This window comes from Melospiza melodia, chromosome Z, assembly GCF_035770615.1.
Source record: "Melospiza melodia melodia isolate bMelMel2 chromosome Z, bMelMel2.pri, whole genome shotgun sequence".
Taxonomy (NCBI): domain Eukaryota; kingdom Metazoa; phylum Chordata; class Aves; order Passeriformes; family Passerellidae; genus Melospiza; species Melospiza melodia.
In genome coordinates, this window is record NC_086226.1 from 6,562,189 (window position 1) to 6,579,615 (window position 17,427).

General features: G+C 38.9%; 1 protein-coding gene across 15 annotated transcripts in view; it reads left to right on the top strand.

Moving 5' to 3' along the window:
* Positions 1–17,427, top strand: part of CELF4 (CUGBP Elav-like family member 4) — a 711,932-nt gene that overhangs the window by 77,737 nt on the left and 616,768 nt on the right. For all 15 annotated transcript variants that reach the window (XR_010031333.1, XM_063181194.1, XM_063181200.1 and 12 more), the window contains exon 2: positions 13,420–13,502. Coding sequence is in view for 14 of the 15 variants with exons in the window: in XM_063181194.1 (XP_063037264.1) it covers positions 13,420–13,502 (83 nt within the window). In the remaining variant the exon portion in view is untranslated. The remainder of the gene's footprint in view (positions 1–13,419; positions 13,503–17,427) is intronic.

The following is a 17,427-nucleotide window of genomic DNA, read 5'->3' on the forward strand; positions in this document are numbered from 1 at the left end:
AAAAAAAAGTAAAATGTAACCACATCTTTGATGTGTGTCTGCTTTCAGGCATCCACTATCCACTGATTCATTGACTGGTAACAGGGAAAAATTTGGTAGGTCACTGTATTCATGAGGTAGCCTAGAAAGTTTCTTTCATCTGTTTTTTAATGTCTTGGTCAAAACGGCTTCCAACAGTCTCTTTTGAGGAGTCTGCTCTACAGTGTGAATACTTTCCCACTGGGAGCTATTTGCTGGTACTGTGTTGGTACAGACATGCCTTTCTGTTCATTTCTGGCCTACAGCTTCTCAATCTAAACTAAAATATCAAGCGAGACGTCATATTAAACTTTTATTTAAAAAAAAAATCTAGGAAAATTATAATAGGGTGTGTGTGTATGTGTGTGCATGTGTGAGAGAGAGACTGATTTTCAGGTTTTTTTCCCTGAAATAAATAGTTACAAAATAAAAAAATAATTGTACCACTCAGGAAAATTTGGTGACTGGCTGACTGCACAGCTCTGTCCAACCCCTTGGAAATTACTGGCAATTGCCCAGCTGACCATGGATGGAATGGTGTTTTAATGCAAATTTTATCACAGTCAGTTGACATTCTGATTTCTTTTTACCAAGAAAGGCTATTGAAACTGTTTCCTTAAAAAATGGGCTTTTTCTTGGGTTAGACAATGTATTAAACTTCTGGATAGAATCATTAAAGTCAGAAATAGGGAGAAGGGGGAAAATGAAGGCCCTCTGAATGCATTTGCTCTTGGATCAGTATTAGCTTTTGTTTATGGTTTCAAGTCACTTAAGTAATAAAAGTTCCATGAAGGACTGATTTGTTCTAATGGCTGGGAGAGACAGTTAGTAATGTTTACTTTTACCTTCTGTAGGGTCATAAACTTCCATCTTATAGCTTGCAATTGTCCTAAATGGCACAAGAATCTGTGGCTGCGATTCTCTTCCAGGGTTGCAAGAATTTCTCTCTCCTTATGCCTTTTAGCAGACTAAGGAGACAAAAGCCTTACAGAACAGTCAGATGGAACAGTGACAAAGAAAGGTGTTGGAAAATTACTGAGTTAAAAGTTTGCACTAGAAGCACCCTCTGCCCTTCTATGCTGATTTAACTCTTCCACCTTTTCCCTCCCTGCCTTTTCTCCATCCCTGCCTCCAACACACACAGGCATAAACACCCCTCAATCATGCTTAAGAGATTATTCCACTATTGCCCTTGAACTTGTATGATCTGGAAAACACCAGGTTATGTGGTCATGCACTACCCTCACACAAATAAATGCCAATAAAAATTCAATTAAATATATTCCAGACTAACAGGTTGTTTAGATCCAAAAGCCACTTTGAGGCTGAGAGGGAGGAACAAACACCAATATTCTGAATAATTAGGAAGCATTCCTAAAGCTCAGACAAAATGTTCCAGTGTTGAATTTCCTGCTATTACCTCCAGTTATTGTTCCCTGGTATCACCCTGAACAACTTTTCTCCAGTCTTTATGCTTATACCTTCAAGATTTGCAGCCTGTTACCATCCATCCCCCTGAGTCATCATTTACCCAAGTCATACACGTTTAGTTAATCTTCTCTCATAACTCAGTCCTCCCAATCCATTACGAATTTCTATTACTCATCTCTGAAATTCATCTTTTCTTTTCCATTTTTTTTCCCTTCCATGTGTTTCTGAACACTTTTGGGTGATTAGAGCTGACAAGACCATTTTAGATGTGGGTTTTCTAAATGACACCAAAGGAAGGGGTGTCTGATCTGGAAGAGACACACACACTATTGCGTATGATATTGCCCACTGCCATCTGAAAATGTCTTTTGACATTACTGCCTTTCAGCTTCGTTGGTCCTGTTGAACATTTCTCCTGTGGCTATCCTTTACCTGCATTTCCAGAGATGAACCATGCATGGTTCTGGGCATGGCCAATCCTCCACAGCAGGGATTCAGGTGACTGCCCATGCCATTAAGGGGCTCAGCACCCTCTAGGATCTGTTGCAACTTATTCTCCATTCCTCTTGATGTGTGAAATCTTCCTTGCTGCGCTGTTTAAATTTAATATCAGAACTTCTGCTTTGCTAGATAGTTCTTCTACAACTGACATTTATCATGCACGTTCCTCCTGCCAGCCCTCAGAGTTTTTTGGTCTACACTGTTCATCATCTAACATGAGTTCAGTTCCCACAGCAAAAAAAAATCTGCTATAAGCTGTTTCAAATGTTTGATAGAAACAATTTACTATATACTCAGCGTTCACTAATTTTTAAGTTGATCAACAAAAATGTGATCAAAATATGTCTCTGGTAGTTGATTGCTACACACTTTTCCTTCTGTTCTCTATGTGTCAGGAAATTGTACCTCCTTTACTTCAGCCTGACAAAAGCCCTTTTTAAACCTAGTGCACTGAAGCTTTTTAAATCACACAGATCGTGTTTTAATTAAATTCACTGTTTCTTTTTCACTTCAAAGATTACATCCTTTTGTAAAAATCTGAAGTCTTAGACTTAAATTCACACAGTTTGTCTTAAACTTGCTACCCAGGAACTTTGTCCCACAGTAGTGGATGGGAAAACGCAGCTGGATACAAGAGACAAGAGTGTTTTCCCAGGTTTCCATTTTGAGATAATCTACTCGATTATATTTATAATAATTCATTTATAAATTATTTACTGGATTGTATACTGGATAACATTTGTGAGTCTGCTCAGGAATATGCTCAAGAAAAACAGACTGATAGATTTTTGTAGCTCTATGTAGGGTTTTGGGAGGTTTTGGGTTCAAGTTTGACCTTTTCTACAAACTCTTTGTGTGGCTTTGGACAGGTGGTTAAATCTTCATTCAGTCTCTGCTTGCCTTGTCTAGGTTCCTGAGCTCCTTATGCATGAGCCAGGCTCTTTAAGGAAGTTTGTACCATAAAAAAGATGGCTCAACTTGAAGCTTTTTGCCAGTAAGGCAGTGGAGGACCTTGCCCTTGGGACAAACCTCTCCTCCTTTGTGTTATAACTGATTGATAGGGCCTTTGAGAACCCATTTTCACCTTTTCTTGTCATGAACAGAGCACCTCATCTCACCTCCCTTTCTCTCTCATGCACTCACACAGGCTGTGCCTCGTGGTTCTCAGCCCTAAGCAGATAGAGGTTTGTTGATTTAGAAGATTACTTCATCCCTGGAATCTTGCAGAAGAACTTGGTCCTACTTCACACCATTCTGCTACCTATACTTAAAGAACAAGCCAAATTGAGAAAGAAGGATAAAGAGAGAGAAATAGGTGATAAGAGACAATACTTGTTTGCTTCCAACATCTCTTAGAGGATAGAAGAAGCTATTCAAAGTCAAAACATATGGAAAACAGCATCTGGTTATGGGAGCTTGGATGTTAATTGTTCTGACAGCTGAAATTTGTCTCCAGAAATCTCATGAAGCCAGCTGGTATTGTAGAGTTTTCTCTGGCTCATATTGTGACTCTTACAAGTTTCTGGAGTCTTCTAGTCTCAGGGTGATCATCTTGTAGGAGCAGCTGCTGCTTAAAGATTTTCATTTCTATATCAGCTGGAATCAGGAAATACATTTTGTGTGGGTTTAGATTTGCTTTTGTGACAAAAAAAAAAAAAAAAAAAATCCTAAGGTGGCTTTGGATGCTCTTCCCTAAATTCAAACTTTACAAAAACTTGTGGAACTTAGCAGAGAGGTTCTGATGTTGTCCAGTTTACATCTCTTGCATATGTGGTGTGGAGAAAAACTCAGTAACTGCGAGTAATAAGGCAGATTTTGAGAGGTATCCTAAGGTTCAATTCTGAATCTGAATTTCCTGAATCAAAAAAGTGTGGGCTGGCAAACTTGGTAAGAGCAATAACTCTCTAGAGATAATTACAATAGTTTGTTTCTGAATGGGCTAGGAGTTGTCTAATAATAGTTCTTTTCTGCAGTTGTTTCAGTGCCTTTTTTCTTTCAACCTTGAGCTGGAAATGTCAGAAATCTATACTGACACTTGTGCCCTGTCTGAGAGAATAAAGAATATGAGGTTGTTTAGAGAGCATACACGTCTGTATTTAGAACAAGCTACTTACATGTTTCTGAGACAAAAGCATAAATAACTAATCATTTGATGATGCTATCAACAAGATGTTTGCTGCATAGGCCTGACATTTTTTAAGGGTGAAAATACCAACTTTTTTATGCAAAAGTACAAACACATTTCCTGCACATAGACTTGATGTTATTTTCCAAGAAATGTCTGTTCCTCATCCTTGTGAAAGATAATGAGCAGTAAAAAAAAAAAAAAAGGAAAAGAAAAAAAAAAAAACAAATCAAACCCACTCTATATAGATGCAGAAAAGAAAGGCTTGGACAAAGCTGTAAGTAGCAGAGCAGTCTAATTAGTCTAGAGATGTTTTGCTTTAGCTTTATTTTGCTAAGATTCAAGGCATTCAAAGTGATTGTTGTTTAACAGTAGCATAACCTCTGGAGACTTAGATGAGCATTCTTGAAGAAGTCTCTCCAAAAGAAGTGAATCCAAAAATCAAAACAAAATGAAGTGGAGGAAAAGTTTCCGAAAGAGCTAAATGTTTTAGAAAATCCACTGAGTTATTCATATGCTGCTAACAATAGAAAGAACTCAAAAGGCAGGACCCAGAACAGCAGGTACAAAGTCTAATTAATGCATGTAGTCTAAGGAGGTTTAACCCATAACATTCTGAATTTAAGTGTTTCTGTTTCAACAGCAAGATTATATTCTCCAGTCTTTCACAAATGAATCACAGGACACAAAACCCCCTAAATTTCTGTATTTTTTCTTTATCACCTCACTTCAAACAAGAAATCTTGGAGATTTCAAGATATTTTTTTCCTGAGTCTGTAATGTAAAATGGATAACATAATTATGTTGGATTTTCTTTGAAGCAATAGGTAGGTTGAAGTGAGTCAAGCTTAGAGATGATCAGGATTTTAACTCAGATTTGATGCATCATTATGGAGTAGAAGGTGAAATCTGCTTACTCTCACGTGAGTGATCTCCAAAGTTTGTTCATGACTTTTTCATCAATGACAGAGTTCTGAAACACTGGGAACACTCTTGCTTGGTCCAGAAGAGCACTTGACTATTATTTTCACTTGAATATCTGTCTTTCCTTAGTTTAAATCAAAAGCATGCCCTTTATTAGGGCCTGAAGGCCCTACTTTGCCTTACAAAGTAAGGCAAGAAGTACACAGGTATTAGGCAACAAATGAGAAATTTAAGAGGCTGCTCTGTTTAAAAGTAAGTTTTCTACCATAACTCAAAGCATATTTCCAGGCCTTATTGGGCACACCAGCACTCTCTGTGGTAGACAACTATCTTAACCAGTAATCTACATTCTGATTTCTTCAATGGTGAGCCTATTCATAGGCCATTTCTTGTGTATATGGAAATTGGACACCTGTACTGGGGAGGAAATGTTCTGGATAGTCAGAATTGCAGAAACTTGAGCAGCGAGTCTTCTCTTGACTTGGCTGGGATGATCAAAATTATCTCTGGAGTTTCAGGATGAAATTTAAAGCTGAAACATTGGCAGTTATAAGAGAACAGGACGTGGTGCATGGTATGTCAAATCAATGGTTCACTCTGCACCTTGCTTTGAATGTACCAGTCAGCAAAGGATTGCTCAAAGCAACCTTGCAAGGAACTTTCAAGACCCCAGGAAAAAACATTTATGTGTGAATCACAGCCAGAAACTGTTCCCCCATCCTGGTGAAGAAAGTCTGACAGATCAAATGCCTTCCATTTTTGCAGTGGTGTGGAGGCAAGGTAACTGTGGTGTTACTTAAAAAATACACCTGAAGCTTTGGGGGTCTGCCAGTGACAATGTGCTCTCCTGTGTCAAAGCTCTGCACTCGAGACCCTGTTTGCCTGATCCAGATTAGAGCCCAGACTAGTGGCTGTCCTGGAATAAATTACTCTTGCTGTAGGATCTTGTCAGAAATGGTATCACGGGGCTGAGGGACTCGGTGAACTATTTCGTTAAAAATTTCTATGAGAAATTCTGACTTTTAAAAACGGATGCTTTCATTAAAAAACTACTTGTTATCAAAAATCAGGAGAAAACCATTGTCTGTGTTGTTGAAATACATACCAACAGATGCTCAAGTCTCTGTTGTCTGCCTGTACACTGCTAAATATAATTAAACGCTGCTTACGCTGAGGACTGACTCTGATTTGGACTGTGCATATCAATGCCTCATTTTGAACTATCATAAATGCATTTTAAGTGAGCTAATATTCTGTAAATATGGTTAACTTCTGCATTTGCAGATTGCGCCTCTTAATTTGCTTTTTAGTATTGGTTCACGGACGTATACGAGTGGGTCTTTTGTATGCTTTTAACACAGAGAACCCTATCAAGTTATCTATAGCAGGAATATTACAGCATCATAATAGTTAATGGAAAATAGCATAAGAGGAAAAAGAAAATTAGCATTCCACACAGCAGGGCATTTCGGATGTTAATCTGCCTTGCAATATAATTGACAGGGAAGCTGATATCTGGGAAGATTTTTATTCCTATCTTTTTCTCTAAACAGTTAGTGTTCAGTTGTTGTGCAGCAGGGGAGATGGAGAAAAAGAAAGTTCTAGCCAAGTGAATGTTCTTTACCAGCAAAGATGTTAACTTTTGTCAGAAGGTAGTTAATCACTGAGAGAGAAACAGATGAAGAAATTGGATAAAACATTTCCAGTTCCAAAAGTCTTTATTGATTGTGCCTCCCTCAAGAAAATTCAGCTCAATCTCTGAAACCCTCAAGTGATTAAACCTTGGGCAGTCCACTGTAGACAGAGCAAATGAGAATTGTTTCAAACCCAGACATGTAGAGCTAGGATAGTTAAAGCGAAAAAAGATTTCTTTTTCACTTTGAAATCCTTGCTGGGAGACGTAACCTGAGATGTTGATTTTAAGGCAAGAGTTTTCTTAAGTATCATGCTCTTTCTCTATATAACAGATCTCTGAATTTTGAAGCAATGAACTTCTTTATTTTCAGAGAAGTAGCTCTCTTAAAACACCAACCTAGTCTGGAAAATGGGGCACAGGTCTCTGGTCCACCACAGCTAACTCGTATATCTTCGTCTAATTTTTTCAATGGCAATTAGGGTACAGTGAAATTGAGGCATCACTAAATGAGATGCTCAGACCTGTGACCAGTTAAGAATTCCTATATTTTTTTCCCAGTGATGTAAACTTTTTGGTCTCAAACCAGTTTCTCTAGAAGACTATAGCTCTTCTTGAGCTGGAGCGTGACCAGTAGCCTGTGACCCAAGGTATGCAGAATTACTTGCCTTCTCCATTTTCAATACACAACATGAGGATCTTAGAGAGTTGTGTTTGGATTGCAGTTTGCTTTCTGAAAGTCCATAGTGGTCTGCTGGTTTCTCTGCTTTGGAGTTTTAGGGTGTGAGGTACACTAAAGATGGTAGGGGGAAAAGTAGACACTCTCGGCTGATCTGTGTTCTTTCTTCTGTTACAGAAGGCTGTCTTGTTCACTAGTTCATGTGCTGTGAAGGATTCTAGCATAACACAACACAGGAAGGCCAATTAAGGAAATCCTCACTGTTAACTAATATATTTGTAACTAAAAGCAAGAAGGTATTTGACTCAAAGAAGAAAAACCAACTGACAGCCTTGTTGAAATTTTATCTTTTTTTGGGCAATGATTCTGATTTTAGTTACACTCACAAGTATTGGAAAGGCTGTAGTTTCAGAAGTTATCACCTGTCAGGCGAGCTGTGATAACTGGTTGAGTGAATACGCTATAGTCACAAAAGTTTGTGAATTAAAAATTGTCTTAGATCACTCGAGCCAGCCTTCTCAATCCCTAGGGTTATCCTAACTGTTCTGGATTATTGTGGCTGAGGTGAGCATCTGGGACAAGAACTGCTCCAAGAGATGCAAAGCATTAGGGTTCTAAACCCCAATGCAATATCACTACTTAGTTTCAACTTCCCTGCCTGTCCACCTTCTGCTAGACCAAGGCACCAAGCCTCATCCAACACAGCCTTGAGCATATCCAAGGATGAGGCATCTGCAACCTCCTTGGGCAAACTGCTACCGTGCCTCATCACCTTCACAGTAAAAAAAAATTCTTCCTAATATCTGATCTAACTCTACCCTCTTCAAGTTTTAAGCCATCTTTCCCCTTGTTCTATCACTTCATGGCCTTCTAAAAAGTCCCTCTCCAGCTCTCCTGCAGCTCCTTAAGTTAGATGTCTCCAGAGCTTTCTTTTCCCCAAGCTCAACAAACTCAACTCTCTCAACTTGTCCTTACAAGAAAGGTGCCTCAGGCCCTCTGATCATCTCTGTGGTCTCTTCTGGACTCTCTCCAACAGCTTCACATCCTTCATAAGTTTGTGACTCCAGAAATGAGAGTCCTCTCCAAGTGGACTCTCACAACAGTAGACTAGAGGGGGAAATCACCTCCTTCAACTTGATGGACACAGTTCTTTTGCTGCAGCCCAGGACATGGCTGTCTTTCTGGACTGTCAGTGTGCAATGCTGAGATCAACCAACATTCCCCAGTCCTTCTTGGCAGGGTTTATGTCAACACATTCTCTGTCCGGTCTGTATTTGTGCTTGAGTTTGTCCCAAAATGGGTAAAAGACTTTGCATTTGGTCTTGTTGAATTTCACAAGGTTCGCATGGGACCCCATTCCAAGCCTGTAAAGATCCCCCTGGATGGTATCCCTTCCCTCCAGAGGATGGACTGCTCCACAAAACAACCTTCTGTTTCAAGGTAAACCTATTGAAGGTGCACTGAAACCCAGTGTCCATGTTGCCAGTAAAGATGTATAGCAGCACCAGTTCAAAAACCAAATCCTGAAAAACAAGCACTACTTGTCATTGTTCTCCACTTGGACATCAAGCCATTGGCAGCAACCCTTTGAGTGTGACTATCCAGCCAATTCCACTAGCCCATCCCCGAAATAGATTTTTCTCTATTTTAGAGACAAGGATGTTTTGTGAGACAGTGTCAAATGCTTTTCACAAGTCCAGGTAGATGGTGTCAGTTGCTTTCCCCTTTTCCTTCAGTGTTACAATCCGGTTGTAGAAGGCCCACGAGTTTGCCAGGCACAATTTGCCATTTGGGAAGCCATTTTGACTGTCACTAAGTACAATCCTTATTTTCCATGTAGCACGTTTTCCAGGAGGCTCTGCTCCATGATCTTATCCAACATGGTCTGTAGTTCTCTAGCTCTTTCTAGTTTCTCTTTTGAAAATAGGGATTTTTTCCTCTTTTCCAATTAGTTGGTCTCCCAGAGATGAGGAACAGTGGCTTAACCACTTCACCTGCCACTTCCCTCTGGACCCATGGATTCATCTCATCAGATTCCATGGACCTGTGCATTTTGAGGTTCCTTAGATGGTCTCAGACCTGATCTGCTAAAGTGGGTTGTTGTCCATTCTCCCAGGTCATGCATTTGCCTTCTTCAGCTCAGGGTGTGTGACTGGCTTTCAGTTTTCAGTATTATTTTGTTCAGTTCACAGTGTGTCTCCTGACAGTTTTGCCTCCCAGGCTTGTGCAGAATCTTCTGAAGACTTGCTATGAAGTTGAAGTTGCCATAACCACAATCATTTTCCATCTGTATCTCATACAATTATTATTTGCACTATTGAATTCTCTGGAGATAAAATTAAAGTAGAGCCTTTGTAATTTCTTTTCCATCTCAAGCTTTTGTTTTTGTTTCCCAACATGTCTTTAACAATCCTGTTTCCCAGGAGATATCTTGATATGTCCTCATGCTTCCAAGAGACTGGAGTTCAATAGGTTAACAGGCAGGTGGGATTTTCCAGATGTTTATGTGCTTGCCCAAAAATCTGTTTGCTGGTAGCAAATGAACAGCTGGAAATACACAATCCAAACACAGCCTTTTTTAGCTGATTGACATATGTCTGGAATGCATGAGAAAAATAGAATAGAAATTAGGAGCAGTTTGGACCAAGCCCTTCATTGTCAAATATTTTGTTCAAATTCTAATATAATTCACAAACTCTGCACTGAGTCATTACCTCCCATATAAGTGGAGGATAGAAATAATGCATTGCTTTCACACCACCTTTACTTAAGAGATGTGTTGAGAAATGTTGGTTATACTGCTGAACATGGGCAATTCAAAGGGGATGGATGCTGCAAATGTTTTGTAATAGAATATGAAGCCTTCCACCCAGAAGTCATGTTCACACCCAGACCAAACTGCTGATGGCAAGTGAGCAGTTAAGTTGAGCTACTTAGGAGTCTACTATGAAAAACCTTTTTTTTCCCCAGTGAAATAAGTGATTCTGTACACAATCGTGAGGTTCAGCTGGGAAAATTGATTGTTCTAAAATATTTTTCCATCTGGGAAATCAAAATGAAAAGAAGAAAAAATATCATATTAAAAAAAAAACACCTTTTTTTTCCCCCCATTTTCTTTCCTCTGGAAAAAAATAAAAAACAACATAGCTGCTCCATATGAAAATATTTCAAGACTCAGTTGTTTAGGATGCTGTATTCCATAGTGTTAATCTGAGTGTCTAGTGTTGTATTTTCTAAGCAACATCCAGGAAGGAAGAGCCCTTTGGAGGGGTCATATGGAGGCACACTGAAAGTGGTAGCCTAGGAAAAGTAACACTTGAAAGGGGTTCTCATTCCTTTAAACACCACAGTACAAAGCAGAGATCAATTTTGGTTTCGGGGAGGCAGGCAGGATGGTGCAAGAAAGGGCATTTCCTTTCATCCTAATGCACAAGAAATTCTTGCAGGATGGAGTAATAGATAAATATTGTTTTATAAAAGTTCTCGTGATTTTGAAAAAAATCATTATTTTAGCTGATGGCTAATGCTGCATATGTGCCTTACAGGGCAATATTGTGGTAAGGAAAGGGAAGACAAAAATTCCCCATGAGCTGTCCTTTTCAAGTTCAGGTTTGAGGCCTGCTATGAACATTAATCTTTATTTCATTTGGCCACTGCTGGGATGGAACTTCTCATGGTCTCTAAGAAACCAAGCCTTACTTTAAAATAAACAAGATATTATTTTTCATAGAGATATTACTTTTTCACCCAACATGCGTGGGATAGATTGTAATTCATGTGCATGATATATGAATGAAAAGGGAAAAAGAAGCACTTCCACAGAGGATACATTTTGTCTCTGCAAAACAGGAGGGGTTTTTTTGTCTGATCATATGAGAGTGTAGATTTCTTTTCAATTTCAAAGTCTTTTAGTTCATAGCAGTGTGTTTGTTATATCAGTGATGATTGGATGCATTCTGAGTACTGGTTTGGGAAGTTTGGTACTTTTACCACTTTTGAAACAGCTTTGGAGACAACTTAGTGGAGGTTTCTCCCTGGTGAGGACTTGCCTCCACGCACACACAGAGGGTGGATTTTGGGTGGAAAATGCCCATTTTGAGAGAAGAGTTGTTTCTTGCTTACTCAGCCTGAATTACAGTCGTGGTACTATAGGAGTAGGACATTGTTACCCTGAACTGTCATCGTGGCAATCACAATGAGGAGAAAAATATAGCTATCATTATGAGAGCTTTACACTGCATAGTTTATCTCTATAACAGTGTGCTATGATGTGCCTAATTAGACTGTATCAGCTGCTCCACGTCTGCTGCTAAAGGGAGACTTTCTTATTGTATCTAGTAAACAGAGAGCTCTCAGCCTGTGATTTAGCACTGAAATTAAATTTAAGCATAGTTTCCCATTTGATTATCAGGCTATGGGTGACTTTTAAGGATCCTTTCCAATCCATTATTTCTGCTAGCTGTAAACACTTTGCCACAGTTTCTTCCTCTTCTTTGGTGGATACAGACTAACTGAAACCTCATCCATTTCAAGTTAGAGGGGAACAAATCAAAATAATTCCAAGTATGCAAACTTTTGGTGATGTTCAATCTCCTTTTCTGACTGTTACCTTCTGCATCTGAATCTCAGTTACTGAGACATAATAAATGTGATTGGTTTGAATAAACAGAAAGTAAGAAGACCCCAAAAACTAATACAGGATAAGAAATAGTGAAAAAAAAATGTTATTTTTCTTCTTTTTCACGCTATATCATAGCTTCATTGTGATAGGAGTACAGTGACTTCCACAGGACAATCTCTGATAAAAAAATGTTAATTTATAGAAAAAAAAATCCTATTTTCTTTAATGTACTAATCTATTAAAAGCATGTAAAAGTGTGTATTTCTTCAGTGATACTCTCTAAGGAAAAAAAACTGGAAAAAAGTGAGCATTGCATGGACAAAATGTTCAAAGTGGCAATCAAAGCTGAAAAGAAGTTTACAGTTTACTGTTTACTCACCTGTTACGTACTTTATACATTCTTGGGGAGAAGGTGGGTGGGTGAAAAGGAAGCTGTGGGACCTGTTTGTTTCTTTGGTAGTCTCTCCATACTTGTGCTACTCTAGAAGAACATTCTCAGTTTGAGGGACATGCTTCCTGAACCTTGAAAGTTGTGATACCTCCATTTCAAGGAGCTGGAGACGTTCTGTAGTAATTTCAGAGAAAATGTCTTCTGCATAACAAGCATATTTTTTGCTGCAGGAACTGGCAGGTTTTCAGTATACTGCAGTAAGAAGAAATAATTTGATCACATCAGACACACAAATGGAGTAAGATATTGCAACATTTTTACCAGAAGGGAAGCATAGAGGTGGGGAAGGAAAACATAGCAGGGCTCTGCTTTGACAGGGCTTTAGGCTTTGTAGTTGATAAGTTAATCTTTGGAAGAATCAAAGATGTAACCCATCAGTGTATCTCTAACATTCAAGTGATCTGTGGGTCAGGGATGTTTTGTAGTGATTGTTTGGGCTTTGGCATGTTTGTGTTTACAACTAGAAGCCAGCGAGTCCTTGTGGCAGCCAGTGCGGGGAGATGGATTCCTGGTGTGATGCAAAAAGAGCAATGAGTTTTTGGTGCAGGTCAGGCTGAACAACAGAAATTTTCCTCTGCAGTAGGAGGCTACAAGTCCTTGCATGCCCTTTGTTTAAAGTACCTGGTAGGGAAGAAAGGCATGAGACCTTTCAGGATGTGGCAGCAAGGGGATTGTTCCCAGCGCTGCTGCTGGAGCAGGAGTGGGATCCCATGCCCCACCTTGCCATCCTGTGGAACCTTTGGGATCCCTAATCCTGTGCAGCCTCCTGTAGCTGAAACATCAGCATGTCTTGAAGGAAAAATAAGCACTCAAATGTACACTGTTGCTCACTGTCCACCAGGGTTTAGAGGAAGAGATGATAGCTTCATTTCTTGACTTTTACTACTGACACTACTGACACACTAAGGAGAGAATTTTATGATTGATTTACTGGGAATGGGATGATGATAGGAAAGTGGTTTGTTCTATGTCTCAATTTCAGAAGGATCTTCTCGGAAATAGTGCTCTTACGAGAGGTTTTTCTTGTTCTTTGCAGGCTGTGCCTTCCTAACATACTGCGAAAGGGAGTCTGCTCTAAAGGCCCAGAGCGCACTGCATGAACAGAAGACACTGCCGGGGGTAAGTCCAGACTGATAACATTTCCTTTTTTTTTTTTTTCTCTTTTCTTTTAAATCTAAAAAATAGGTTACATATAGTGTTCTCCTCTCAGATTTGGAAGCAGAAAGTCTCCATTTGTTTGGACGATTCAGTATTTGCATTGTGCTAATAAAATCAAGATACCACCAACCCACCCAAATGGTTCCCATGCACAAAACTAAAAGCTTTTTGCCCTTATTGGGAGTCAGGAAAACAGAAATCAACTGGTTATGGACTGGATTCCACCAGCCTAACTCAGCTGAGGAGCTGCTTTAGGATTCTGACCACTACAGAATGTTAGTGGTCCTCCCCAGGTACTTCCTCTCACTCCTTTTCTTCTCTGAAGCAAGGTTTGGCAGCAAGAAATCAAGAAACAGATCACATTATTGAGTTATCACAGAATGAAAACATATTCCTGATGACAAAGTGGTTTGACTCAGTTACTTTAGTATTCAAGCAGCTGTAGCAGATTGGAAAGGCGGTGAGACAAGGAGAAAAGAGAGAGAGAGGAAAGACGCACGCGAGATAATGAGGAAAATTATTCACATGAGCAAGATCTAAGGTTCAGACAACACAAGCAGAACTAAAAATAGAATCAGCATTATGTGGGGAAGACCTGCCCTGCTGGGATGGGTTTCTAGTTAAGTGGTTACCCGGGGGAGGGAGAGACTATTTAGATTCAGCCAGAGTGCGTGGATCGGGAGCAGCCAAGTGCTCCCACAGCTGGAATGAAGCTGGTTTCACAAAAACCAGGAGCCAGTGACCACATAACTAAGAGTGGGCTTCTGAGGGCTCCAGGCTGCATCTAAACTGAGAGGAAATCTATCCAAAAGTCTGTCTTTATTAGCTGGTGCTGAATGATTGATTGCTGTGTAGCTATAACCTACCTTTCCACCAGATCTAAGACACATCCCTTGCTCTGTGTTCTGAGGAAAGTGTTGATTCTGCTCTGCTTGTTTCCATCATCCTGGGTCTATTTACCTATCTCTAAGCCACCTTGCCAGTATGGAGATGCCCACGCACTTGCTCATCTACATCTATCTTTGCTTAAAAGGCCATACCTTATGCAAATATATACATACTTCATTGCCTAAAAATATTTCTGTCAGCTGACAACTCCCTCTGAATTATTTTTTTCTAGAAACTCCTTAGCAGCAGATTGAAAGTAACTTCAGTCTTGGGAGGGCATTTCAGTTTTTCTTCCTCCTCCCCCTTCCAATATTTTCTTTTTGATTCTCTTTCCTGAATGATAAAACTGGATAGGAAAAAAAAAAAAAAGAGAGAGAATATGTTGAATAGGGATGTTTCAGGTAACATCAGGTAAATCAGGTAAATTTTTAACTGAAATTTTCTGAAATTTGCTTGAAATAAAATACATATTTATCTATACTAGAGATGTGATGAATAGAGTGTTGTGTATTTTAAAAAGAATAATTGAAATTTCAGATTTTCCACTGAGACTCCTTGCACTTCTTATTGGGAAGAGATCATCCACTTGTAAATGGAGATCTATCTTCTCTATGAGTTTAAAATCTTATCCTGAAATTGTATGATGATAATATCTTCAAGAACACAGTGGGTCAGTGAGATTGAGGACTCAGGTGTTGGAGAGGGAGGGCAAGTGATGATTTAGGATTTTTTTTCCTATATGTTCATCATTCTGATTCTCAATTTCTGTGTTAGAGACTTCAAATCACAAAAGTCTTAAAGTCAAAACTATTTTCTTGGACAGTGGTAGAATTCAACCAACTTTTGCATTAGGATTGAGACTTACTTCAAAGGCTGCACCAACTAATTCTAGACTACAGGGAAACAATTTCTTCCTTGGTTTGTGCAATTTCTCTTACATATATTCCATACTGGCCACACTGCCTCTAGGAGGCTTTTCTTTTTTTTAATTTCCTTACACACTTTCAGGAGACACATCAGGATCTCATTGAGCTGAGAGCAGTGAATCCTCTGTCTAAAAGAGCAACCAGGTTTCTTAGAGTTCTGAACACTGATTTTCCCATCCCTTTCATTTCCAGTTCTATTTGTCTCAGGATAAAGGTTTGCTTTCCACCAGCAAACCCTCTTCAAGCAGCTTTCTGCCAAATTTCTGAACTCATCCTCTGAATGATGTCACTGTAGTTTATTTAAGGAAACCAGTCTTGTCTCTTGATAAAGTATCATGCCTGGATACTGTTTTATGGTTCCTATCTGAGTAGCAGAGAATTATTTATGACTTACCTGACTGTTCTTGATAACATGCACCAAAAATATCAACCATAGTTAATCACCATAAAATAAGAGGCACTTTTAGGGTCAGGGGTCTAAGTCCTTATTCATATAAGTTCAAAATGAGATGCATATAACATCTTCTCTTGACACTCCACTGTCTGTGACACAAACAGCTCGACTGAGGAGGCATCAAAAACAATTAACAGGCATGGTATAGGAAAAAATAAATAATACTAGACTAAGACATTCTTTCCCATTCTCCAGTAAACTGTACACTCTCCTGCTCTTGCAATATTGCTTGTATTCTTTGCATTGTAAAACACAGAACTGAGTAATTTTTAATAGTATGCACATGAATGGTAATGTATGGAAATGGTGAGAAATGAGGAGGTTTTGTCCAGATTCAGATGCCTTGCCTCTTAGCTATGTATCACTTTGTTTTTAGTGGAGTGGCTACATGCACATATTTTACAGTAATTACTTTCTGGATGTGCTTTGTACAATGACAGAAATATGTTTCACATATTTCTATGTTATATGTAGGACATAAACTCATCTTGTGGAATAATCAAAAGACTTCCAAGCAGGTATGTGTTGATTAATAAAGTCTTTATGGCACTTTGTTTTTGGGTGGGAAGGAAACATGATACATATTTTGAAGCATCTGGATTGGAATGTAAAACAGAAGACTATCATTTGAATTGTCTTCATCTGAATGAGTAAATTAGGCTCATTTGGAGAGTTTGAAATTGTTTTGCCTAAAATGGAAGGTTAATGTGGCACAGTGTGTAAAGAGCACTTTGTGATTGTCGGACAATTCAAATTCTAGTGTTTACTTGTGATTGTTTATTTTACATATAATAGAGTGGCTGGATGATGAAGTATATTAGTTCTTTAATAATTTATAGAAATGCTTTGATGTTGCAGTAATTACATTAAAGGTCACATATCAAAGGTAATTTGGTTGAGCAGCTGTGATGGTTTCTCAGAAGCAATCAATATTGCTGTCCATGGCGCTGATTTCACCAAGGGGACTGCCAGATTAAAGGAGGCTTATTACCAGACAGACAGACACGGGGGAAATCAAGAACAGATTGGAGAGATGCACTATTCTTTTTCCTCACCTATAATTAACACTGTTCACCATAATCTGTGCTAATCCTTCATAGTGGGAAACCACCTTTTTTTTTTCTTTTTTTTTTTAAACTCGCATTATAAAAAGCGAATTAAGGCAAGGGAGAGTAATTTGGGGGAGCAGAAGAGAGAAATTAGAGAAAGTAAAAGTTGTCTCACCCCTGGGATTTCTGGTGGTGATATATCCCATGATGATAAAATGCAATATCAAACCACAGGCCATGGTTCTGAGGAAAGCCAGGGGGGTAAAATGATCTAGGCAATGAAAGTGCAATGTATGGGAGAATTATATCTGCCTGCAGATTTTGTATAATATTATCTATTTGCCCCACAAAGCTCCACAGGAAATGAAATCGGGGAAATAAAATTATGTTTTAAGTGTAGTCATTTTGATTACAAATTATAGTGAAGCGAACTTTTTCTCCCCTTTCTTTTTTCTTTCTCAAGTGAATGGCAGAGGATAATGCTGAGAAATGTAATTACGCTATCAAGATCTACTTTTATTTATAGCACAAATAAACTGAGCTCTTGTATGATAAGCACAGCAGCATTT